Here is a 23,328-nt window from a genome sequence, read left to right on the forward strand (position 1 = left end):
ACTGATCTGCAAAAGACGATGAGCGAGCGGTATTAGCACGCTATTCCGTCTATTGAAGTAGGTGCTGAAGGGTTGTGACCAACCCCATTAACAAAGCGGTACAATATTTGAGTGGGTGCTTGAATCAAGCAACTTTTTGCATCAACGTAACTATCACCATCTTTCTTCAAATTTAGTGGGTGCAGAAAGAAAAAAATAAACTTAAAGCTTTGTTCCTATGCAATAGATTTATTCGCCTTTTTGAATTTCCCAAATCCTTGACTATTTTAGCTAAAAGCTACATGGAAACAAGAACGCCCTTCGAGGAAGAAAAGGCAGCTTTACTAGACAAAGCCATCTATGCCTTAGATCAGCTTCATACCAATCTGAATAGTTTACAACGAAATCTTGAAACGATCAACGGCATTGGTTTTCAATTTGAAGGACCTACTCATCTATGGACATCATTCCACGATGTTCTCTCTAACGGAACACCGCAGCAACCACAAGAACAGTACGATGTACAGCAGCAGGTATTTTCAACAATAAATCAACAACGAAAGCGTCAACGAGATACTACCAATGAAAATGATATCCACACACGCTCGGCAATAGCTCCCGCATCAAGGACACATTGAAGAGAGATTACTTATTTATACTCTTTGAACCATCCTCTGCCTTACACCATATACTGTTTTTCGTCACACTTTACTTTTAGTATCATTGTTTTCTTCTCATGTACATAGTTTCTTTTTTCTTTTTACCCTGACAAAGTATAAAAGCGAGCAGTATATAAATTCCAGGCAGCCGAGGCTAAATTCTGCAAAAGTTGAAGTAAACATATTTTTGTCGCTCCATCACAAAGAAACATCCATTTATAAGCGTCTTTAAGAATGAGACCAGGTACAAGTTTACTGTTCAAGTGAACAATTTCTTTTTGACCCACATACACCCAATTTGCCCACTTAGAGCACCACTGGAGACGTTATAGACTACGACTATTCATTTAATAAATGGCTTTCATATATGCATTTGAATACCAACCCTCATAACGTCTGTGTGACGAGAAGCAGCAGAAAATGGTATCATTTTCAGAAACAAGGTGCATGTTGGACGTAACATATCTATAGTTATAGTAGAGAGTAGAGATTTATAGAACAAAAGCCGAACAAATTCAGATGTTTAACAGGTTGTATTCATATTCTTTGTACAAAAAAAAAAAAGAAAAATAGATATGTGACTTAAATAGATAGGGTAGGCCTTGGTATGCGGTATGTCATTTAAGATTTCTTTACATATGCAATATACAGTGATTCTTTTGCTTTAAAGTTTGGATTGGAGTTGAATCTTAACTACCTTGACTTGAGTATATTCTTGAAGGGCGTATTTACCAAGTTCCTTACCAAAACCAGATTGTTTATAGCCACCAAATGGAGTTGATTGATCAAAGACATCATAACAGTTAACCCACATGGTACCGGCCTTTACCTCATTGGTAACGCGAATAGCAGCATCCAAATCCTTAGTATAGACACCACCAGCTAAACCATAGTCAGAATCATTGGCCAAGGCAATAGCTTCCTCCACTGTCTTGAATTTACCAATAGCAACCACAGGACCAAAGATTTCTTCACGCATAATGCGCATTTGATTATGGCAGTCCACAAAGACAGTAGGTTCGATATAGTATCCCTTATTACCCCAGCGCTTACCGCCATAAGCACATTTGGCGCCTTCTTTCTTACCAATGTCTATGTAGTTTAAGATCTTTTCAAATTGGCTCTTATTCACTTGAGGGCCTTGGAAAGTATCGTCATCGAAGGGATCACCAATCTTGATTTTCTTGGTCTCTTCAATGAAAAGTTCAATGAATTTATCGTAAACGGATTCTTGAACAAAGATACGAGAGCCAGCATTACAAGATTGACCGTGATTATTGAAGATACCGCCACAGGCCCAATAAGCAGCATTTTCGAGATCAGCATCGGCCAAGACAATTTGGGCAGATTTACCACCGAGTTCAAGTTGAAGTTTTTTAAGATTGCTACCGGCGCTTGATTCCATAATTCTACGACCGGTCAAAGTAGAACCGGTGAAGGCCATCTTGCTAACCTTGGGGTGAGAACTCAAAGCAGTACCCGTAGTATGACCATAGCCAGTGATAACATTGACGACACCCTAATAATAAGAAAAAAAATAGTATTATTATTTTGTGCTTGAAGGAATATCAGTTCAAAAAGATCAATATTACAGCAGGGAAGCCAGCTTCCTTAACCAATTCACCAAATTTAAGGGTCGCCAAAGGAGTAACTTCAGAGGACTTCATAACAACTGTGTTCGTAGTGGTAGAATTGAGTCAACCTATCCCCTTTTTCCTAACCTCCAGTGCCTCATGTTTTTGTACTTACTTGTGTTGCCAGCCGCTAATGCAGGAGCAAATTTCCAAGCAGCCATCATAGTAGGATAATTCCAAGGGATGACAGCACCCACAACACCCAAAGCCTCATGACGGGTATAACACCATTTGTCACTTGTGGTATCAATGGTCTTACCATGAATCTTGTCGGCCCAACCGGCAAAGTAACGATAACAAGCAATGGAATCTGTTACATCAACATCACGAGCGACAACAAAAGATTTGCCGTTATCCACAGCATCTAAAGTAGCAATCTCATCCTTATCACGCTCCATCAAATCAGCTAAACGGTTAAGAAGACGACCACGTTCAGCAGGTGCGACTTTGCTCCAAGTGGTGTAGTAACAGTTGTAGGCAGCCTCGACAGCCGCATGAACGTCCGCTTCGTCAGCTGAGTGCACTTTACAAATAACCTCTTCATTGGCGGGATTGATTGTTTCGATTAATGGACCGTGACCAGGCACGAATTCGTTGTTGATAAAAAGTTGGGTATGGACTGCCAGTTATGAAGGAACAATCGTCATTAGTCAAGTTGCTCCCTTGTATAATACAGTATGCGTATTCACTGGTTGGCATCTGAGCAAATTAAACACTTACCCTTGACAGTCTTTCCGTTTGTTAAACGAATAGGTTGGATATCTGCTTGGACCATTGTAACAATAAAATGAAAGTAAGATAAGCTATTACAGAAAAGAAGAAAAGGGAGAAAAAAAGAATACAAAATACAGTCTTTCATCATCTCTTTTTATACGATAGGTACATTGATTTTAACTTTTCACACAAACAAATGAAATTTTAGTCACATTTCCCTGGTGCGTTTAGGTAGCATAAAAAGAATTAATGTCGGTCTTCCATATCAAAATACTGCGTTGGTCGTTCATTTGTCAATGGCTTTGTAGTCTTTTCTATTCCATGGTCCGTACTTTGAGGATCCTCACTTGGATTACGTGAGGTAACGAGATAATGGTTGCAAGTCCCTTTTTTGAATCCATTTCAAGGCCTTTCTCTTTTTTGATCTTTTTTATTTTATTACAGATGAAATTATATAGCATTCATCTTAAACTGCAATGTGGTAGCAAGTTTTTTTTGATAGCACTTTGCTTTGATAATGAACGTCCGATCCATTACTAAAAACGGATTTTACGTGAGAAATCTGTGATTTGACAAATCGATGTTGCACGGATGACAATTATGCGTTTCTCTATTTAGCATGTCGGTGTGTGTGTTATCAAAGGTGGAGTTGGAGAGGTGCAGGTTTCCTTAAATGGTTGGTAAGTTATTTTTCTTCCCTGGGATTGGCAGTTTGAATTATGCGGAGAGTCTACTACAATTTTCTGTGGAGAAGCCATTATCAGCGTTTTAGTAGGGGCTAACAACTGGTCATGCGGCTATCTTAATTTCGAACTTTGACAATAAAAATAATACTTGAAGCGTGTTTGAAAATTCTCCAATATAAAGATTCAGATAGATTGCCAACAAAGACAAGGGCAGGTGCAGGTAAATTACCATATCTTTTGAGTGTGTGGTGCGGGCAATAGATATACAACTGGATGGGAATTGCTGTCACACATCATTGAATGTGAAAAGCTTCATAGTGAACGTCGTCCGTGTTGGTCCTGACAAAACTTCATGTCAAACAGTGACAGTCGTATTGGAGAATACGTATCGTTCATCATAGTGCTGCTTTCAAATAGTTGTGCATGATAAATTATTTGTAAAGACCTGTCATTCTAATTACACGTTTGGAGAATGAGTTCTCGTTCGCTTCCATTACAACACTTCTTCAAAACATCTTTCTTGCATTGATTTCCCATCATTATTATCAAGTACGTGGTGCTATAGCTGTTTTTATCTATACCAATTATGATTCTGGCAAAGCTCCCGAGGCAGCATTCAAAAAACTTCGTATCAAGACAAGCATCTATTTGGCTTGCATTTTTCCAAATTTTATGATTGATTCTTTTTTTCTTTTCAATTTGGAAACCTTCAATCTATAATCATCTATTTCAAGCATTCCTTTTCGTTTGTCGCATGTGAAAATGAATGGCTAATTAAAGGGTGCAGTAGGTAGAGTCGATAACTTGTTCGCTTTTAATAAACAGGGAGGCTCACATCAGTTACCGTACATGTTTATTACGCTACGAGTAAACCACGTACAATGCACAGCAACCTATTAGCGACGCTACTACTTTCTGTGCCGTAAAGGCTTGGCTTCACGAAGCGGCATGCTTATTTCTGACATCAATTAATTAAAGTATAAAAGTTGGGGAATGTAACTGAATAGAAAAATTGCCAGAGTTAAAGAGTGATTAAATGGAAAGGACGTCCAACTGATGGTAAATTCATAAAAAGAAAACGAAGAACTGGCTATAAGTCAATGATGTGAGGCATACTGTTTGACTCTTTTGTCGTTCTCCTTACTGTTCTAATAACCCCTCTTAGAATTAAACGGCCTTTTGTCCTTCAGTGATGCTATAACATGCTAGGATCCACAAATGGAGTTACGAAATGAATGAGAATTGAAATAAGCTCAAATACTCAACTCAGCCTAATTGCACCCAACGATGGTTCTACGGTGGCACTCACATGTTATGGATTAGATTCAAGGATTATAACGAAGACAGTTAAAATAAAAGAATAAAATAGCAGATGCTGCCTAATACTTGGAGATAGTTGCGAAACTTTTCTATAGAGACACACTTTCTACGATGAAAAACGTTAAAAGTTTGCTTGAGATCAATTTTTGACTGTTTGACGGCGCTTATTACAATGCTAGGCTACTAGCATGACCAACGAAGCAAGGGAAGGAGGGAGAAACGGGAAAACGGAAAGAAGTCAAGGATCCTTCACTTAGTACTACGCGTCTCAATTAATTCGCTTAAACGATGATGCATGACCTGTTGAAATGGCAACGTATAGATAAAATCACAAGATAGGCTCCTACGAGGCCCGAATCACGATTAGAAAGGATTCGAGAGACTCTTCATTCACAGACTAAGACTTTCGAGGCGTATGTTGAAACCATTGATTGTGGATTACAATAACCATTTGCCATGGTCTTGCGCAATATTAACGATACATTACAAAATTTTTTTTATTTTTTTCAAAACCCTTACACTGTTAGCCATTGTCTGCAACAACAGACCAAGTTCTTAGATAAATAATACAGTTATTTCATCAGTATTAAAGACTTTCCTTTGCATATCAAAATCATTTTCTGAAACAAAGTCCTCAATTGCCAATATTGAAGCCTCTAGGATATAAGGGTAACGTTGTAGTAAGAAGGACTTCTTCAGATTGATATGTGTATTCTGAATTGTTAAAAAGGCATGAATTTTATTAGACGGCGAGCAAGCGAGTGGCCCATCGCAAACACAAGCTTAAATGTGAACCTGGTATTGAGTATTTTTATTACAGAATCCAAATTTCTAATTTTTCGACCGCAGAAAAAGACTGCTGTTGCCTGGCTCTGTTGATCTGTCTTGCCATATCAAGGTCATCGTCATCAATCATCAGCACTTTCTCTTCTTCATCATCTTTATAAGCAAGCTGGATTGATTTTGGATCAATCTGGAATTTCTCTGCTACTTTTGAAACCAATTCTTCATATCGGATATCTAATGAAGATAAAATTATGCGCGTATCTGTAAAATGACATTTAATTTTTAATTTTCCATTGATGAGATTATTGCTGACAAGCGAAGTCTGAGATGAACTTGGACTCACAGCAGCCAAGTTGGTGGTTGAAAATTGTGTGGCTGAGGAAGAATGAACAGATGATGCAGCAGTACCAGGTGTTGTGACAATATCATCAACAGGTCTATTACTGTTACCGCTATTGACTATAGTAGGTGTTGTAGGCGTTAGCGTGGGAATAGGTTCGTGGCTGGTATTATTATTGTTATTAAGGTCGTTGAGGAAAGTATGCCTAGTAGTAATGGTTAAGTCATTCTTCTTTTGATTGGTATTGGTCTTTGTTATAAAGTCTTTCTTGTTCGTGCTCGTATGACTAGAAGCAGAAGCAGTAGAATTACTGCTATTTCGGTTAATGGAATCTTCACGCTGAAGAATAGGCGATACAGGCGAATGAAGGAAGGTATTGATTGACGAGGATGACGAAGCGGATGAGAAAGAAGTCACAGGACTGCGTCTTGTGTCCACATTATGTAGCATGTCTGTTATAGTTGTGGTTGTTGTTGGCGTCGTTGGAGGTTGTGAAATTTCAGTAGAGGGTGGCACAGAATGCATATTATATACAAAAATCGAATTCTTTCTTTTAGATACTGTATAAGGGTAGGATAACTTGTCATGAAACATGTCGATGCCCTTCAATTGACGTAATCTTATATCAGAAGGACGGAACAATAGTCCTGGAGGCACTGAGTAAACTGAGTAGCCTTTCCCCCTTGCTCTGGCTGCTTGATCAATAATATCGTGCTCTTCGGTTTCTTTTGATTTTTGAGCATGATAAAGATCAGTAAGGCCAGCATCTATTTTATTTAAATAAAGCTGACAAATGCCTCGGTTGAACAGAACTTCACAAGCATAAAGACGGAAAGGTAAACCTAGTTGCTGGTAATTGATCAAAGTATTGCCTCGTAATCGCTGGTAGGCGCTGTCAAAATCAAACTTGGCTGCTTCTAAATTACCCAGTAAGAATAAAGAGACACCCCTTTGAAAGTAAGCAACCGCAAAATAAGGGTCTTTTGCAATAGCGCGATTAAACGCTGTGATCTAATAGTAGAATAGTTTTTTTTTAATTGTTATATTTACTTTTGCTATATAGACTGCCTTATCAATATCAGCACATGTGCTCGTCACTTACAGCCCGTTTATGATCGTTCACAACAGTGAAAATAGATCCAATGTTAAAATGCATCTTTGCGTTATCGGCTATGCTCTTTTCTAGAAAAAATAGTTCATAAGAAAGGTCTCATTCTTATTAAATTATTGCTTTTGAAACTTACAATGAAAGTCTTTAATGCTTCGTCATAGTTGTTACTATCAAATGCATCACAGGCTTTTTGCCATTGCTCCAATTCAAACTAATAAAGCCATGTTTTTGAATTCCAGCGGCTCCATGCAAAATTCATTTTGATGATTGGTTTTACCTTGAAGGCCATCTGTTAAAGATTGTAGATCAATTGGAAGGCTGTAGAGGAAGAGTACAGGCGAGCAAAATATTTTAAAAAAAAGAAAAAGCCAACCTAAAATGAACTAGCAGGAAGAAGAAAAGAGAAAAGAACAAAGGAGTTTCTTTTTTTGTTTTTTAAAATAGTAAGAAATAATAAAAGCTTCATATCTGAAATCGCCCAATGTTTCAATTTCATAAAAAGGTTAAGAGCGTTTTTCAATTTTGATTTCATTTGCGAGTATGTACATAATGAAGTGATCTTAATATTGAACAATATTGGCTTTAAAATTGCACTCTAAGGTTGCACATATTTACGGATAACTGGATAAATTCTACAAAGGAAAGGCATCTTGTGCACAAACGTGCTAAATTATGGCAGGTGAATGTATGCAGCTGACTTGTACAGTGCGGCTGGTAAATTTTGTCCGTTTTGAAAAAATAAGGGTTAATAATTACAATGTGAGTCAATGTAAGTTGTAGGAATGCCGCTAAATGGCTGGAGAATAATTGCAAAGAGAACAATGGACCACTTAGGTTTTTCGTTGCAGAACTATTCCTTTCAGAATCGAGATAAAGCCATGAATGACTACATTACTATTGTAACACTTGCTAAAGGCTCAGACGATCCTTTCTATTCACACTGGGCAAATGTAGTTTCAGTGACGTGTTTGGGTGAGACAACAACTGCAATACTCGAGCATGTACAACCATGTACAGAATACATTTTGCAACGGTCTTATCTGAATTGCATCTGATACAGGTATGTACAATATTAACAAGATAGCGGCTTGAAGTATTAATAATTACAGATGAAGCATCTGAACCTGAAATTAGTGACTAGCATACGCGTCTTTAAAACATTATAATTCACTTAGACCTTACAACAGTAAATAATCTTTCTACTTCATCTGAAAGCCACCAAGTTCATAATCATTGACTTAACTACAGTTGTCCATTTATCATCTAAGCAAATATTTTACAAGCATTCAAACTAATTTCTCCCAGAATAGATCTGCTGAGGGGGCTTTGGGATAGGTTACTGAATCACGAAACCGACAGCATTCTCTCAACGCCTACCAGAAATTCAAATTATGTAAGCAGTTGAGCATACCATTTACTAAACGGGAAAGAAGGTAGGAGCAGTACTCATATCTGAGATCAAAAGTTTTGTTTTGCACCGCAAGTCTTTGATTTTCCTGCCTTTGTTGAATGTTATTTATTTCTTACTTCGACTCATTGTAATTTACGCTGTCACATATCCTTTATAATGAATGTCATTTGCTTCTAGTGTCCTTAGCGTCAAATGCTAATTGAAACACAAGAGAAAATAAGATCAAACTATAGTTGTGAATTGCTAGCTGTATGGCTCTTATAAATGTTATGTTTTGATTATATTCTTATAATCAGTCGAGCGGCCACACCGAAGAAAATGCTAGGAAACCTTCATATTGATCATGCATTAATTATCAAATAACTTCGAGGATAATTGTTGAACTCTTTTTCATATTCTATGAATTCGTGAATATTGCAAACAAGCGGTTCATTTCAATATTTGAGTTTAAACATTACTCGCTTTCGTGGATTTCAAGGATCTTCAATAAGCATTGCCTTCTGGTCATTCTCCGCTACAGCTAGATTTGTCGTGACTTAATGCTTACAAATTTCTGTCTTTTTGAACAAAAGCAAAAAGCCAACGTTATACAATTTGACAACTTATTTCACTAAGTTTTTAACAGAGAATATGGCTAACATTGATAAAGAAAACCAAAGCTCTTCCATCGGCGAAAAGAAACCACCTGTTATCCTATGCATTGGCATGGCTGGCTCAGGTAAAACAACATTTATGCAGGTAGAGCAAATAACTTTAGATCTGGTTCAAAGATTTAGTTAGATCTCTTTTACTGATGTCTTCGATTTATGCCTTTCCTAATTAGAGAATCAATGCTTATTTACATCAAAAGAAGACACCGCCCTATGTTTTGAACCTTGATCCTGCCGTCACATCCCTTCCTTTCACAGCAAATATTGACATTCGAGATACAGTTAACTATAAAGAGGTTATGAAACAGTAATTGTCAATTATTCACAACAGTTGAATGTCTACTTGAACAGCCCTTTTTGGAATGGATAAACTGATATACTTCTGTTAACTGCAATAGGTATAATCTAGGACCGAACGGTGGCATTTTGACAAGTTTGAACTTGTTCACCACCAAATTTGATCAAGTACTAAACCTAGTTGCTAAACGATCCAATGCAGTGAGGTATGCGTATTACAGACATTGCTTCTTCAAGTCAAAACTATAGTAACTAACAGCTATAATAACTGCAATAAAACAGCAATGTTTTAGTTGATACACCTGGACAAATTGAAATTTTCACATGGTCAGCTTCGGGTGCTATTATTACTGATACACTCGCCGCTTCTTACCCTACTATGATAGCTTATATTATCGACACACCACGTACGACTGCACCTGCCACTTTTATGAGTAATATGCTATACGCTTGTAGTATACTTTATAAAACCAAACTACCCTTCATTGTTGTTTTCAACAAAACCGATGTGGTATCACATGAATTTGCTGTAGATTGGATGACTGATTTCGAGAAATTCCAACTTGCCCTTAACACCCAACAGCAACAGGAAGATTCTAATTATATGAATAGTCTCATGTCATCTATGAGTCTGGTTCTAGACGAATTTTACAACCATTTGAAGGTTGTAGGTGTCTCTGCAGTGACAGGTGCAGGCATTGATGAATTTTTTGAAGCTGTGAAAGAGGCTACGGAGGAATATGAAACTGACTATAAGCCTGAAATTGAAAGAATGATCAGGGAAAAAATGGCCAAAGAAGAGAAAAATCGTGAAAAACAATTGAACAAGTTAATGAAAGATATGAAGATGTCAGAAAACAAAGAAGGTAACGCAACATAAAATAAATCTCTGTAATTTACACAATTTGATTCATTAATACGTTATTGTTTTAATGATAAGGCGATGACGACAAATGGGAAGAAGCTGAAGAAGACGAACTTGCGGCGGAAGACAACGATGACTATGATGGGTACGATAGTGATGCTAATCCTTTACCGAGTGCCTCAAAGTATCCACCCTCTAAAGCCCAACGAGAAGAGGATGAAAAATTCAAAAAATGGTTATCCCGTGCAAAAGAAAGTACTTTGTAATTAAACAAATGAATTGAAATTTGTGGGCTTCTCGAAGACTATACAAGTGCAATTTTATGACAAATTGGGAGATGAGAAAAACAAATTAAATTTGATGGAAAAGATGATGAGAGAGCGAATGTTTGCGAGTCAATTAAGCGTTATTTGAGATAGAAGTGATATATCATTAAAAACTGTTCGATTTCCTTAACGATCTTCTGCCCATTCCTGTATTATAAAAAAATACGTGTCAGATTCAATTCGTTCTTATTATGTTTATCTTTCTACTCACATTTTCTTTCTTAATTTGAGCTTCTTCTTCTGGTGTAAAGTCATTGGTAATGTTGAAGGTACGTCTAATCTCCTCAGCAGTCTTACCCTTAATCATATTAGCAACAGTTTTACATCCAACGTCAAGAAGAGGCTTGATATCAAGATAGTTAGCAGCCTAGATATATCATTGAAGTAACAGTAAGCTCAATGCGACTGAAAAAAGTGTCATATGTCATTCATCTTTTATTAGCCATAAGATTAACTTACCAAGATGATGTCGAATAAGGTCTCTTGATCAACTTCCATGTACTTTTGGTCCCACTCATCGATATCAGTATTACGGCGCTCCTGCTCATCAGTGGTAATAGGATCATCACGGTGATGAGTACACCATTCAATCACCTGTTCGCAGGGTGACAAAGCGGTTGAATAATGGATTAGTGAGGGCTTTGTGTAGTCTTTTTTTCCTCTCTGCTAATAAAACATACTTTCTTCAAAACTTTGCCTGTAACGTTGGGAAGTGGAATAGGAGAGTCGGAATCCCCAATATCTACAAAACAAAGATGCCATATTCAATCAATTTTTGGAATCCTAATTGCTCTAAGACTTTGCTAATATTCTGAAAACTGACAAAAGAAGTCGAGCCTCGAAATTACGCAAAGGAGGGCTGGCTCTTTCTCTTTTCTTCCCAAAGATTTTCTCTTACCTTCTAACATATTTTTAATTAGGACAGAACGTTCGGCAACATCTCTATCTACCTTAAATTCTTCTAAATCTTGACTTTGGAGGGTAACGCTCATTTTATGCGAAAACTTTTCTTAAAATTAGAAAGTATGGAATAAAAAAGAAAATTCATCCTAGATATAAAAAGTGCTGAAGCAAAACGGACATCGAATAAAGGTGACGTATCCACTAATGCCACCGAGGACTTTATTCATAGATTATCGGCCAGAAGACTTGGATTTAACATAACTCCCCAAAGCGGTTGGCCAGTTTCATTTTTACTGACTGAATATTGTAATAATGGGCAACTTTCAAAATAACACGTATACATTTCTTTGCCAAAAATCCTTCCACGCGTCTTTGAAAGACTCTAAAATCATCTTTACATGCATTTTTGACACGCAGACCCGACGGTGTTTTAATTGGGCAAACTCCAAGTGCAGATATTTAAAAAATTTGAGACAGACCTTCATTTCTTTTCATTTTTCAGATTTTCAAGTAACGACAAAAAATAAAATCAATATCATCCTGTGCTTGACAATCATTTGTGGAGAAACATAGTCTAATTCACTTTGTTCAATATTATATTTGATAATATATTGTTGATGAACCTATATTTTGCATGTTTAATCGCTTAAGATAGCCGACTTTGGACATCAAAACTTGGATGTCTTTTTCGATGGCAAGAAAAGCGAACTTTGGTTAATGTTACATGCAAAAATTAAGCTGGTAACAAAATGACCGCTGAGGTTCTATGAATGGAAGTTAGAGTGGAAAGCCAAAGTGAATTTGCGTTCGTTGAAAAGCAAACATTGGGAGTGACACCCACTGTATTCAAAGAAGTCGTTCGAATTCAATTAGAAATCATTCAAAAATCAAAAAACGAAAATCGTCAAAGTAAAATAAAATCTTGTCTAAAATTGAAAAAGGCTCGAAAACCCAAGGGTTACCTAATTAAGTAAAGGTAATCGAATTCAGGGCAATCATCTGTATGCTTTTGTCCAACTGAGACAGTTCTGCATTCGTTCTATTAAACGCCCTCAACATTGATATCATAACCACCAGTAACAGAAAAACCAAAAAATAAGAACTAAGCGAAAGAGGAGCCGTTAACATCTTCTATATCTATAACAACATACATCGTTACCTGTTCTTCCTTCATTCTCCCCAATTTCCTTTTCCTTTTGCAAAAATGACCATTGGGACAGATGATGATGCACGTCATGTTGAATACATTCTGCTGGCAGAATTTGACATAGATAAAGGTGCTAATTTAAAGCATCAGTACCCCAAAAAGACAGGCACTGACGAACAGTAGAGTAGTATTAAACTGAACGTAAAGCGATGAAGAAGCTCGAGCAATGAGGTCTCTAACTATGTTTTTCTAACCTGGTATATAGTATATTGTCCGAACTCATGTTACCCGATGGCGCTCATTTAAGAGCTGAAGATTGGACAATATTTTGTTTGAATCAGTTGACACCTGAATTGAAAGAAGCAGCTGCTGAGGAATGCCAGCCACAGCAGAATCTCACGGAAACAAACAACATGATAGATAAACCGCTTCTGTATGTTTTAAATCTCGTTCGAACAAAGCATGATTCTACAGCCAGAAGGTAAAGCCCAAAGGAATTAAATCATATATACAGTGTTACCTTCTAACATGACTTAACACTTTTACAGAGGTGCAAGAGTAAAGGCATTGGCAATCTGTACAAGGCATCAATACCTTCACATTTATAAGGTAGAAAGAGAATGTTATATATGAAAGTCAAAGCAAAATCAATTAACCTCAAATTTAAAGCCTGTATTATTATTAGCCATGGAGAAATACTTTGAAAATCCCACTATAGAGATATTAGAATCACTTTATAAAGCCGTCAATTCTATGGATTTGAGTAGAATGCCCTTATTGACCTGGCATGAGCGACAGATTTTAAGAGCAACTGATAACAGGACGATGTTTGAAGAACTTTTTCTGGCTGATAGGCCCAATGATAGTAACAACGGTACTATACCAATTTCAACTTCCAACAACACCTTAACAGATAGCAACGTTGCTAGTCAGAGTGCTAACATAGAAAATGGCAATAACGCAGAAGAAAATCGACTGCGACGAGGCACTTATATTGATTTAGCTTCAGGACATGTTCGCGAAAAGATACCCGCCCTCAGTAAAGATACTCATTTCTTTGAAACAAAAATTGTTTATGATGGCATCCACCTGCCGATTAGGATTCCTCTCACGATGAATGATGAAGAAGTTGGAGATTTCTCCATAATCAAGCTTATACATACCTTTTCACCCAACCTTAATGGCAGCCATATGAATCTTGGCTTTAATAACGACAATAAGCATGCTTATTTCGGGTCTCCCAACCCTCATCACCCGCATCTGGATAGTAGTGGGCCTTATACTCATCCCATCATGATTTTACTGAATGCGTTATTGACGCAAAAGCGCATCATTTTCCTCGGCTATGGTCACCCTTCAGGCGAGGTGGCTAATTATGTTTTGGCAGCCTGTGCTTTAGGGAGCGGATGTGGTACTGTGTTGAAAGGCTTCACTGAACGAGCATTTCCTTATACCAACCTGACGAGCATTGATGAATTATTAAAATGCCCTGGGTTTATTGCTGGTGTGACCAATCCAACTTACGAGGAGCATACCAGTTGGTGGGATGTGCTGTGCGATATTAGTACAGGCAAAATCACAGTGAGTGATCAAATTGAACCCATAGGAAGAAACCAATCCAGCATAACCATGGCATCATCTACCTTAACAGCACCAGCAGCAGCATCAATAAAGCCAGAGGAAAAATTGTCTACGACGCCACCTATTACTGGATTTCATGCTTTATCAATCGGCCGAAGCTCCAGTTTACCTCATGCTATGACGACACATACCGTGGTTAACACTGCATCTTCGCCTTCATCGTCTTCATCGCACGGATTATCGGAAACGAAGACAAATATACCAATAACATCAACAGCATTGAATGCCGTCGATAATACAGATGCAGAATTTATCAATGATGTCATGGTCTCTATTCAAGCACATTATGGAGAAACATCTATTCGTGCTAAATTTCAAGATTATGTGTTACGTTTCGTACGCCTCGCTGCGGTATACGAAGAGCAAGTGTATGGATATACTAACATTGGTGGCCTGCTATGGTCAACAACGGGCGATCATTTCAATAACACCGATAGTGTTGCGAATAAAGAGCGTTTATCTACAACATCGATTTCATCTTCTTCAACTATAAACACGACTATCACCACTACGATGGCAGTCGGGCTAGGTTACGGTCCTGTCTTCCAGGATGAAAGCATCAAGCAGAGAGAATTAAATGCTAATCGACATCGAATTGAAGGGTGGCGACAAACAATTTCTTATCAATATTATCAGCGCGATATAAAGCCATGGATAAATAAAAATAGTTGTATCCAAGGTTTAGACGTGTACCGGCAAATCAGTAAATTGAAAAAATTCAAATCGATACCGGATAGTGAAATGAGTTTAATTTATGAGGCCTTTCTCAGCAAAGTTATCACTCATAGGCAGATTATTGAGGTGTGATAAAAAGGTTATACTAATACTCATATTGCTACGCGCTAATATTATTGTATATTTTGATTTAGTTCCTATCTTTCTTGCCTCAGCATCAAGGCGGTCTGTCACCTTTAGGGGTAGGCTTATTTCATTCTAATCCGGATATTCGACATCAAACCATACATCTATTTCATCGTCTAGAAAAGGATCCTGTAGGGATAAAATTCATTCAAGATTTATCACGTTTTCAGCGCATTGCTTATGAACGACAAGCCACTGTCTTGTTTGGCGATAACCGAAATAGTGATCTTGAAGATACTACTTTGTCGAAACCACCAGCTAGGGCATCTGCTGCTCAAGTATATGATATCAACGATGACGAGGGAAGATAAATATGACCAAAAGCTTCATATTGGAATAATTCATATATGAAATTTCTTTGACCATAATAAAAAGTCATCTTTTTAACATACTACGTTTAAACAAAGATTTTATTACATAATATTAATTTTTTAGAAGCCCAATGGACACGAGATATTAAACTTATCTAAATTGCCCGGGGCAGCTCCAAAGGCTGAGTAGTATCTAAACACCCCTTAGGGCTCAAGGGTAAAAAGGACTATGTACTAAAGGGTTGGGGGAGGGGAAGAGGGTAACCAGTCGAGCAATAAATGCCCTGACCGAGGAGTTGTAGGCGGCTCTCGAGAGTAGTGTAAGTAGTCGAGTGCAAACAAAACGTGACAAACTACTGACCATAGAAAATGACAGTTTTGTATTTGGGATGGGTTCTTGATCGGATGTGTAGGAAGGCGGTTGAGGACATGAGATATGGGATCACAAACTGATGGGGGAGTCGTAAGCGGTGGTGCATGTTTAAACAGGAGATAACGTGGGACTTTGTAAGTAATGACTAGGGAGGTTTAAGGCAATAGGTTCGGTGACCTCCAGGAAGCCAACCCAAACGCCATCGGATACATCGGCTGCGTTCATTAGTTGACATTGGATTTAACAAACTACGAGTTTTTAGCGTTGAGTTGAGACAAAGCTGCGGTTTTACTAGTAGACTCAAGACAAAACGTGGTAGACCTGGTAGACCCTGATAGACCCGGTAGACCAAAGTTTAAGCCTTTAGAGAAACGCGATAGACTCGAAGAAAAACGCGGTAGACCTGGTTGACCTTAACTGGACAAAACGAACTAGGCTTTTGAGACGTTTTGGTCGAAATTTGAGGGCTGGACTACACTAAAATGGAGTAGTTTACCTGTGAAAAAGCAAGCTTCGTTCTGGCGATTATAAGACAAAGGACTAAGATGTTGTATTTTCAAATTGGAACGCTATAGCCATCATCTTTTTGCTGCATTGACATCGCGGTTCCAAAGTATCTTATAAGTTTTGCAAACAAGGATACTACAGCCACGGGTGATGACTAATGCTTCTAATGCGTCTAAGTAACCGAATGGATCCTTTTTAACCTTATTCTTATGCTTTTTTTTTTAACAAATCTAATTTTCTGTATAATAAAACTTTTGCACCTGAATAGGGCTAAAAGGTACAAAAGATGCGAAATAAGAAAAAGGATAGATCTTTCCCCGTTTAAACGAACCTCTTCATTAAACTATAACTTTGCCAACAAAATGCGAGAAAAGTGTTGCTGAAAGATAGATCTTAAGCATTGGGAATGTTTACTCTGCCTGAAGAAAAACAAGAAGTTGTCCAAATCTAAACCAAAAGAAACTGTATTAGAAGCAAACCATAAAGCAGCATGCCAATGCACCAGTCAACTGGAGTATATCTTGGCCAATTGTCCAAATGTTACTTTATGAGATTGATTCTCAACACGAGAAAATGCTCCCTACCCCGTCAGAAACATTAGGACAGCCCTGCCAGACTGACTCATGCGCCCACCACTGTCAATACTTGATTGTCCCGTATTTCTTAGTCTACATTATTATATACTATTTTTTTTTTCTTATCCCCTTTGAAGTAATTCCATAACATGTTTTGATCTGCCCAAGTATTTATGTAGTTTCTCTGTGCGTCTATTGGGGTAGAATTATTGAATAAAAATTGTGTTTCGTATTTTTAGCCAAGTTTTACTGCCTGTGGCAACAGACGCGAAATTGAGCATGAACAGTACCAATAATCGCATATTTGAAACTCAGCGAAGCGCGTTTGATTTTGTTACAGTCAGATTTTGTTCAATTACACCTACTTCTAAATCTACTACATACAATAAGCCTCATCAAACTATGAGTTTCTTTGCGCCTCGAGTAGCTGTAAACAAGGCAAACAAAACAGCTTCTGAAAAGAAAGCAGAGATTAAAGCCAGCCAACCTTGGGTGGAGAAATAGTAAATTGTTCAATTATTGAACCTCCTAAAGTTGACATTCAACGATTAACAACAGTTTTGTCTATAATATAGTCGACCTAAGTCTATGGATGATATCTCATCACAAGAACAAGCAGTGGCTGTTTTGAAAAAAGCATTACAATCAGATAATGTACGTTGACAATATATGTATTTGGCGATTAAAGGGCGATTGTTGACTGAAGCTGATCAACTTCTTATAACTGGCAATAGTTACCTCACTTACTGTTTTACGGTCCTCCTGGTACTGGTAAAACATCTACCATTTTGGCTTTAGCGCACGAACTTTATGGACCCAAACTTGTGAAATCAAGAGTACTGGAACTCAATGCTTCTGATGAAAGAGGTATCCAAATTGTTCGTGATAAAGTGAAGGATTTTTCAAGAACCACTGTAACTGGCAAGGTTGAGTAAGTTGACTTGCCCGCGATTATTTGCAATTATGTAAGCCTACTAAGTGAAATATGCTTTTTTGATCTTTTATAGTGGTTATCCTTGCCCGCCTTTTAAAATTGTTATCTTGGACGAGGCAGATTCAATGACAAACGATGCCCAGAGTGCTTTACGTCGTACAATGGAAACATATTCAAAAACCACAAGATTCTGTTTGATCTGTAACTATGTCAGTCGGTGAGTCTAAGCACCCACTAACCTGAGAATACGCATATAATGCACAGATGGTTTCATTATTTACGAACATGACCTTTTTCTATAGTATTATCGAACCTATTACATCACGTTGCGCCAAATTCAGATTCAAATCCTTGCCTGTCAATGATTTAGAACAAAGATTACAGATGATCGCTGATAAGGAGAAGGTTTATTTAGCCCCTAAGGCCCTACAGACCATAATCGACTGTTCCGGCGGTGACTTGAGAAAAGCCATCACCTTGCTACAGAGCGGATATAACTTAGCAACTGCCGACAAGTCGAAGAGTGACACTGAAATGATCACGCCTCGCATGGTGGAGGAATTAGCGGGTATGATACCCAATGACGCTATTCAACACCTTATGGATCTATGCATTACCAACGTCTCAAATACCACTGTAAAAGACATCCAAAAAGCTATACAAGATATGATGAATGAAGGATATGCGGGGGAGAATATTTTACTACAAACACATGCTGCGTTTATTCACAACAATCAGTTGGATACGCTTCAAAAATCTAGAATTGCTCAATTTATGGCGACAGTGGATATTGATTTGATCCAAGGAGCTGATGAACAATTACAGTTATTGAATTTGATGTGCCAAATGGCGAACATTGCTGCAACCGCGAGCTAAGAAGTTGTAAAGCATTGATTTCGTCCTTTTGTAAATAGTTATTAAGAATAAAATAAAACTGATGTTACATAGATGTCATCTCACGTAACATTAGGGTGAAGTCCTATAATAGTTTTTTCATGCAAGATAATGCAGTGAACGGGTATAACAAATTGCTACTTCAATGTCTTTGTTTGCTTCGGAATGATGGTTTGCTTTTGCCTCTTCCAAATAATACTTGGCGCGGAATTTTCAATTTGGACATGGATAGTGTCAGGTTGTCAATATCCATTTCAAGAGTAGCAGTAGTCGACGAATTATCCGATACAGGCATTAGATCCACATCAACAGTCGCTTGGTCGTTAGCAGCTACTATGATTCCTTCTTCATTATCTTGATCTATTGAAACATCTTGCATATTAATATCTCCTTTACATATCTGCTTATGTCTCTTTTGTCGTTGTCTTCTCTCTTTATGGATCTCTTTCTTGTTTATGATTTTTGTATTAGTAGGGTCCGTATTACACATTGCTACAGAAGGGATAATGTTGTTCGCACCCGTCATTGTAATTTGGAAAGGGAAATAGTCTGGGAAAGAATGCTGCTTTCTCAAATGTTCATTACGATTCCTTGGCCTAGCACCTACATACTTACAGCCTTCTACCAAACATTTATACTGAACACAGCAATACGGGTTTGTTGAGTGCCTCCCTCTTCAGTTGCAGAGTAAAAACGAAGGTTTTTTTTTTCTTACTGTCTTTTCCCCTCTTTCCTTCTTCATTTGTACAAGAATATTATGAAATTCGTCGATATGTAGACTCAACCAGTAAGCATTGGGAAAAATCTTCTGGCAAACAGAACATACGTTGCGATGCATCACTTCATAATGCAATTCATAGGCTAATGCAGAAGCCAGTTCTAAATTGCACTTTTCACAAAAAATAGGTATAAACCTAAGTATAAGCGTAAAAAATGAAGCAAACTAAGTAAAAGATGCTAAAGTTCATAGTACCTCTGACTTGACATGCTTACTTTGTCAAGCTCGCTTCCTCTTCTTTGATCAACTGAATTTCAAGATCTGATTCAGCTTGCTTTTGCAACCAAATAGCTTTTAGAGCTATATTGCCCTCTTTGAAAAATGGATCATTCGGTTTGAAGATAATGGGCTTTGGCCGGTATATGGTTGACATGTGATTTCTGGTAGCCTATTTTAAATACTGTTGTGGGCTATTGCTGAACGGTTGGAGGTGTACACTATGCTTTTCCGTAAATCACACTGCACGAAAAGTATTTAAAGATCAGAAAACTCTTGCGATATGATTTCTGCAGAAAAAAACCAAAAAAAAAACCAAAAAAAAAACCCCATTTTTGACAACCTTTCTTTCTTCTTATCTTGTCTCAAAGAAACCTTCCATTTGCAAATATTCTGAAAATGGCCAAGGGCGTCTCATTAGAAGAGAAACGAAAGAGAATCTTGAGTATTTTTCACGAATCTGTAACGTCTAAAAGCTCTGTTAAGCGTAATGATTGTGAAGCGTATACTTACGACTCTTACTTAACGTCTTCAGGGCGAATTCTATCAGCTCAAAGATATCGAAAAGTTGGGTACACGAAGAGGCGTTGTTGCTCAATCTATCAAAGACATTTTGATGAGTTTAGTTGACGATAATCTAGTAATTACGGACAAGATTGGTACCTCAAATTACTTTTGGTCTTATCCTTCCGCAGCTATGCAAACAGTATATCAGAATTCAATTTCAATTTTTGAAAATAAAGTAATCATTGTAACACCTGTCAAATTCATTTTTCTGCTATAGAAAGAAAATAAAATGAATGACTTACAACTGAAAGTTGACAAAGAATTAGAACGCCAGAAGAAGCTTGACGAAGCTATTATCCAAGAAAGACAACAACGGGAAGAAACTGAAGAAAGAGAATTAATATTGAAGGAATTGAAAGAACAGCAAAGCTTGGCTAATGAATTAAAGCAAGAACTGCAAAAGTATCAAGACAATGACCCTCAGTTATACGAAGCCAAAGGTAGTAAGCGCAGGCATAAGGCATTCTGAACAGGCTCACATTTTTTGTATTCCTGGATCACTTGTGCTGACAGAGCTTTGATTTTCATTCATTAGAAAACGCAGCAAAGGTAGCTAGAGATGCTACTAATCGTTGGACGGAAAACATATGGGAAATCCAGTCTTATTGTATAAAGAACTTCAACATGGACAGAAACGTTTTCAACCAAAATTTTGGTATTGATGATGACCTTGACACCATCTAAATTTGTTCATTATGAAGCACGTGATACCAGAATTTCTGCACAATTTTTAAATATGCACACTTTCTCCTAACCTTTTCCTTTGGCTTCACCTTTCATTCACTATTTATTCTCTGCAATCCTCTATTTGATGCTACTCAGTATGAATACCAATAATAAAAGGCCTTCTTTCACTAATTTTCCTATACCTTTCGATCATCCATACACTATACCCGTATTATCAATTGCTGTTGGAGCTTCTGCATTATTCTATTATTCCTTACAAGCTCAACATAAAGCCGAACTGAGGGAAGCAGTTCGATTAGAGATCATCAAGAAACGAAAAAAACATTTCTCGAACAATAACAGGGTAAAGAGATATGCAAGCCTGAAAATTGACGGTCAATATGTCAACCCCTTCGAGGAATGGCAGCCATCGGCATCATCTTCATCTTTAATAAGCAAGTTTCACACGACCTGGACTTACTTCAAGCGATTGCTACGGAAAGATACTATGGTAATAAAAAGTGAGACAGAGACAAAATGCAGTACAATTAGTTAACTTATCGCTCGATTAACGTGTTCCAGAATTCGAGAGCGCAGATATTGTCGACAATATCTCCCTTAACAAATAAGTCATCACAACAACGAGAAATTTCTTCATTCACTTGGCTTGGGCACTCTTGCTGTTTATTCGACTTGCGGAGCGGTATAAAAATACTTACTGATCCTATTTCTTCGAAGCAAATTCCCTGTCAAATCACAGAACTCTGTAGAATTATCAATAGTGTTCTTGTCACACATCAGCATACGAATCATCTGGGTAAATTCTATATTTGAAGGCAACAGTGTATAGAACATCATATAAGCTTGTATATCATAGATCTTAAAATATGCATTCGATTAATGTAGACGAAGACACAGTATTGAAGATAGGAAATGGGGTTACTTGGTATATTCCTTTGGGATTAAAATCATGGTTTCTTCACAGGGGAATTGATAACGTGATTGAAATGGATTGGTGGCAAGAGACTCAATATCACAATGAGAGGAGTAATAGTAACGAGGAGATCAGTATCATTTGTGTACCTGCTATGGTAAAGAATAATTACAAATGTTGATTTGGGGGTTGGAGGAAACGATAAACTAAGTAAATATATCAGCATGAGAGTATTGGTGCTAGCAGTAGGAAAAACGAGTCATTATGGTGTAGTTACGTTATCAAGTCAAAAGCGGAAACAATTTTTTTTTGGTAAGCTCATAATAGTTAAAAATGAAAGGACTAGTGCACTGAAAGGAATAACCAACGATAATAATATAGTGGTAGTACTGGCTATGTGCCCAATCTATTCCACGCAATTTTTGATAAATATGGTCCTTTCACGCTGGCCACTTTACCTATGGGAGATTCAGGAGATAATTCAACCTCATCACTTATTCATATGAAGCCTGAGGATGCATTAAAGGCGCATATCGATTTAGGACCGCCTACCTTGTCTGTTGGTATACATTGGAGCTCTTCTGAAAGTACAAGTACAACTGAAATGACAACAAAGGGGGGCCCTCTCGATTATGCACAAACTTATGATCATAATGAAGGTAGTGATGGGTTAATAGCTATGAAAATTGGACAAACTATTTTCCTTGACAACTAGCATTACTCAATATTGAAACATGCTGTATCGCATACACACACGAATATATTATAAATTGCATTATCGTTAATGACACAATAGAATCCTACACATACATTTAGCAAGTCACTCTGACCATAGAAACAGCAAATTGATACCCAAAGTAATCTCTTCATGTTAAACGCCTATCATTTCGAAAAATTTGAAATTCATAAACACGAACTACTTATATTACCCTTTTCCCCGTACCGAAATAAAAGCTTCACCCATTATTTATGAAGGTTTGAATGTAGCATCGTACCTACAAAGCCGTATTGCAATTTCCATTATTAACACAATTGAAACACATAAAATTCTCCAGTGTCACCACGGCGTCATCGTATGCTTAAAGTTTCAGCACGCGAAAAGCCTATGTAAGCTGCACTACGATGCTTTTGCCGTATAATATTACAGCCGTAGCTTGTGGGCTCTTTTTTAAAGACCAATACGAATCTATCTCTGTTATTCAGCGGAGCTTTCCTGAAATCCAAAACTGTCTTATTCTATGCA

The 23,328-nt window shown here is 37.5% G+C and overlaps 11 protein-coding genes across 11 annotated transcripts; 7 read left to right on the forward strand and 4 right to left on the reverse strand.

Annotated features, from left to right (window-relative positions):
* Window positions 1-281: 281 nt before the first annotated feature.
* On the forward strand, window positions 282-617 carry BDF20DRAFT_910027 (uncharacterized protein; the record flags this gene model as incomplete). The annotated part of the gene is made up of 1 exon (XM_053083665.1): window positions 282-617. The coding sequence occupies one exon, from the start codon at window positions 282-284 to the stop codon at window positions 615-617; it is 336 nt and encodes a 111-aa protein (XP_052938766.1).
* A 516-nt stretch (window positions 618-1,133) lies between these two features.
* BDF20DRAFT_993037 (aldehyde dehydrogenase domain-containing protein) lies at window positions 1,134-3,089 on the reverse strand. Its single transcript, XM_053085382.1, has 4 exons — window positions 2,993-3,089; window positions 2,388-2,891; window positions 2,231-2,310; window positions 1,134-2,157 (listed from the first exon to the last, which is right to left on the reverse strand). Exons 1-4 carry the CDS (start codon window positions 3,045-3,047, stop codon window positions 1,303-1,305), a joined length of 1,494 nt encoding a protein of 497 aa, XP_052938767.1. The 5' UTR covers window positions 3,048-3,089; the 3' UTR covers window positions 1,134-1,302.
* Window positions 3,090-3,659: 570 nt separating this feature from the next.
* Window positions 3,660-4,392, forward strand: BDF20DRAFT_984880 (uncharacterized protein; the record flags this gene model as incomplete). Its single annotated transcript, XM_053085181.1, has 4 exons — window positions 3,660-3,666; window positions 3,827-3,892; window positions 3,934-4,057; window positions 4,116-4,392. The coding sequence occupies 4 exons, from the start codon at window positions 3,660-3,662 to the stop codon at window positions 4,390-4,392; spliced, it is 474 nt and encodes a 157-aa protein (XP_052938768.1).
* Window positions 4,393-5,706: 1,314 nt separating this feature from the next.
* Window positions 5,707-7,717, reverse strand: BDF20DRAFT_850031 (uncharacterized protein). Its single transcript, XM_053079932.1, has 4 exons — window positions 7,507-7,717; window positions 7,363-7,440; window positions 7,221-7,295; window positions 5,707-7,129 (listed from the first exon to the last, which is right to left on the reverse strand). Exons 1-4 carry the CDS (start codon window positions 7,516-7,518, stop codon window positions 5,807-5,809), a joined length of 1,488 nt encoding a protein of 495 aa, XP_052938769.1. The 5' UTR covers window positions 7,519-7,717; the 3' UTR covers window positions 5,707-5,806.
* Window positions 7,718-9,270: 1,553 nt separating this feature from the next.
* Window positions 9,271-10,718, forward strand: BDF20DRAFT_904532 (uncharacterized protein; the record flags this gene model as incomplete). Its single annotated transcript, XM_053083043.1, has 5 exons — window positions 9,271-9,378; window positions 9,464-9,597; window positions 9,689-9,793; window positions 9,870-10,453; window positions 10,528-10,718. The coding sequence occupies 5 exons, from the start codon at window positions 9,271-9,273 to the stop codon at window positions 10,716-10,718; spliced, it is 1,122 nt and encodes a 373-aa protein (XP_052938770.1).
* Window positions 10,719-10,720: 2 nt separating this feature from the next.
* Window positions 10,721-11,795, reverse strand: BDF20DRAFT_850043 (E3 ubiquitin ligase complex SCF subunit sconC). The gene is made up of 5 exons (XM_053079933.1): window positions 11,677-11,795; window positions 11,459-11,520; window positions 11,238-11,372; window positions 10,990-11,145; window positions 10,721-10,925 (listed from the first exon to the last, which is right to left on the reverse strand). Exons 1-5 carry the CDS (start codon window positions 11,768-11,770, stop codon window positions 10,905-10,907), a joined length of 468 nt encoding a protein of 155 aa, XP_052938771.1. The 5' UTR covers window positions 11,771-11,795; the 3' UTR covers window positions 10,721-10,904.
* A 1,159-nt stretch (window positions 11,796-12,954) lies between these two features.
* Window positions 12,955-15,393, forward strand: BDF20DRAFT_262852 (stabilization of polarity axis-domain-containing protein). The gene is made up of 3 exons (XM_053075030.1): window positions 12,955-13,309; window positions 13,377-13,437; window positions 13,498-15,393. The coding sequence occupies exons 1-3, from the start codon at window positions 13,110-13,112 to the stop codon at window positions 15,274-15,276; spliced, it is 2,040 nt and encodes a 679-aa protein (XP_052938772.1). The 5' UTR covers window positions 12,955-13,109; the 3' UTR covers window positions 15,277-15,393.
* Window positions 15,394-17,498: 2,105 nt separating this feature from the next.
* BDF20DRAFT_814277 (P-loop containing nucleoside triphosphate hydrolase protein) lies at window positions 17,499-18,906 on the forward strand (the record flags this gene model as incomplete). Its single annotated transcript, XM_053076957.1, has 5 exons — window positions 17,499-17,599; window positions 17,672-17,750; window positions 17,831-18,027; window positions 18,104-18,247; window positions 18,333-18,906. The coding sequence occupies 5 exons, from the start codon at window positions 17,499-17,501 to the stop codon at window positions 18,904-18,906; spliced, it is 1,095 nt and encodes a 364-aa protein (XP_052938773.1).
* Window positions 18,907-19,453: 547 nt separating this feature from the next.
* Window positions 19,454-19,795, reverse strand: BDF20DRAFT_795928 (uncharacterized protein; the record flags this gene model as incomplete). The annotated part of the gene is made up of 2 exons (XM_053076271.1): window positions 19,454-19,561; window positions 19,640-19,795. Coding segments are annotated over 2 exons (264 nt in total), but the record flags the coding sequence as incomplete, so codon positions are not given.
* A 428-nt stretch (window positions 19,796-20,223) lies between these two features.
* Window positions 20,224-21,261, forward strand: BDF20DRAFT_850070 (meiotic nuclear division protein 1). The gene is made up of 4 exons (XM_053079934.1): window positions 20,224-20,380; window positions 20,454-20,624; window positions 20,703-20,925; window positions 21,021-21,261. Exons 1-4 carry the CDS (start codon window positions 20,318-20,320, stop codon window positions 21,167-21,169), a joined length of 606 nt encoding a protein of 201 aa, XP_052938775.1. The 5' UTR covers window positions 20,224-20,317; the 3' UTR covers window positions 21,170-21,261.
* Window positions 21,262-21,308: 47 nt separating this feature from the next.
* Window positions 21,309-22,800, forward strand: BDF20DRAFT_814833 (beta-lactamase superfamily domain-containing protein; the record flags this gene model as incomplete). Its single annotated transcript, XM_053077021.1, has 5 exons — window positions 21,309-21,672; window positions 21,744-21,968; window positions 22,058-22,242; window positions 22,309-22,352; window positions 22,467-22,800. The coding sequence occupies 5 exons, from the start codon at window positions 21,309-21,311 to the stop codon at window positions 22,798-22,800; spliced, it is 1,152 nt and encodes a 383-aa protein (XP_052938776.1).
* Between the last annotated feature and the right edge of the window lie 528 nt (window positions 22,801-23,328).

Source organism: Mycotypha africana (assembly GCF_025528875.1).
Source record: "Mycotypha africana strain NRRL 2978 chromosome Unknown BDF20scaffold_2, whole genome shotgun sequence".
In the NCBI taxonomy this organism is placed as follows: domain Eukaryota; kingdom Fungi; phylum Mucoromycota; class Mucoromycetes; order Mucorales; family Mycotyphaceae; genus Mycotypha; species Mycotypha africana.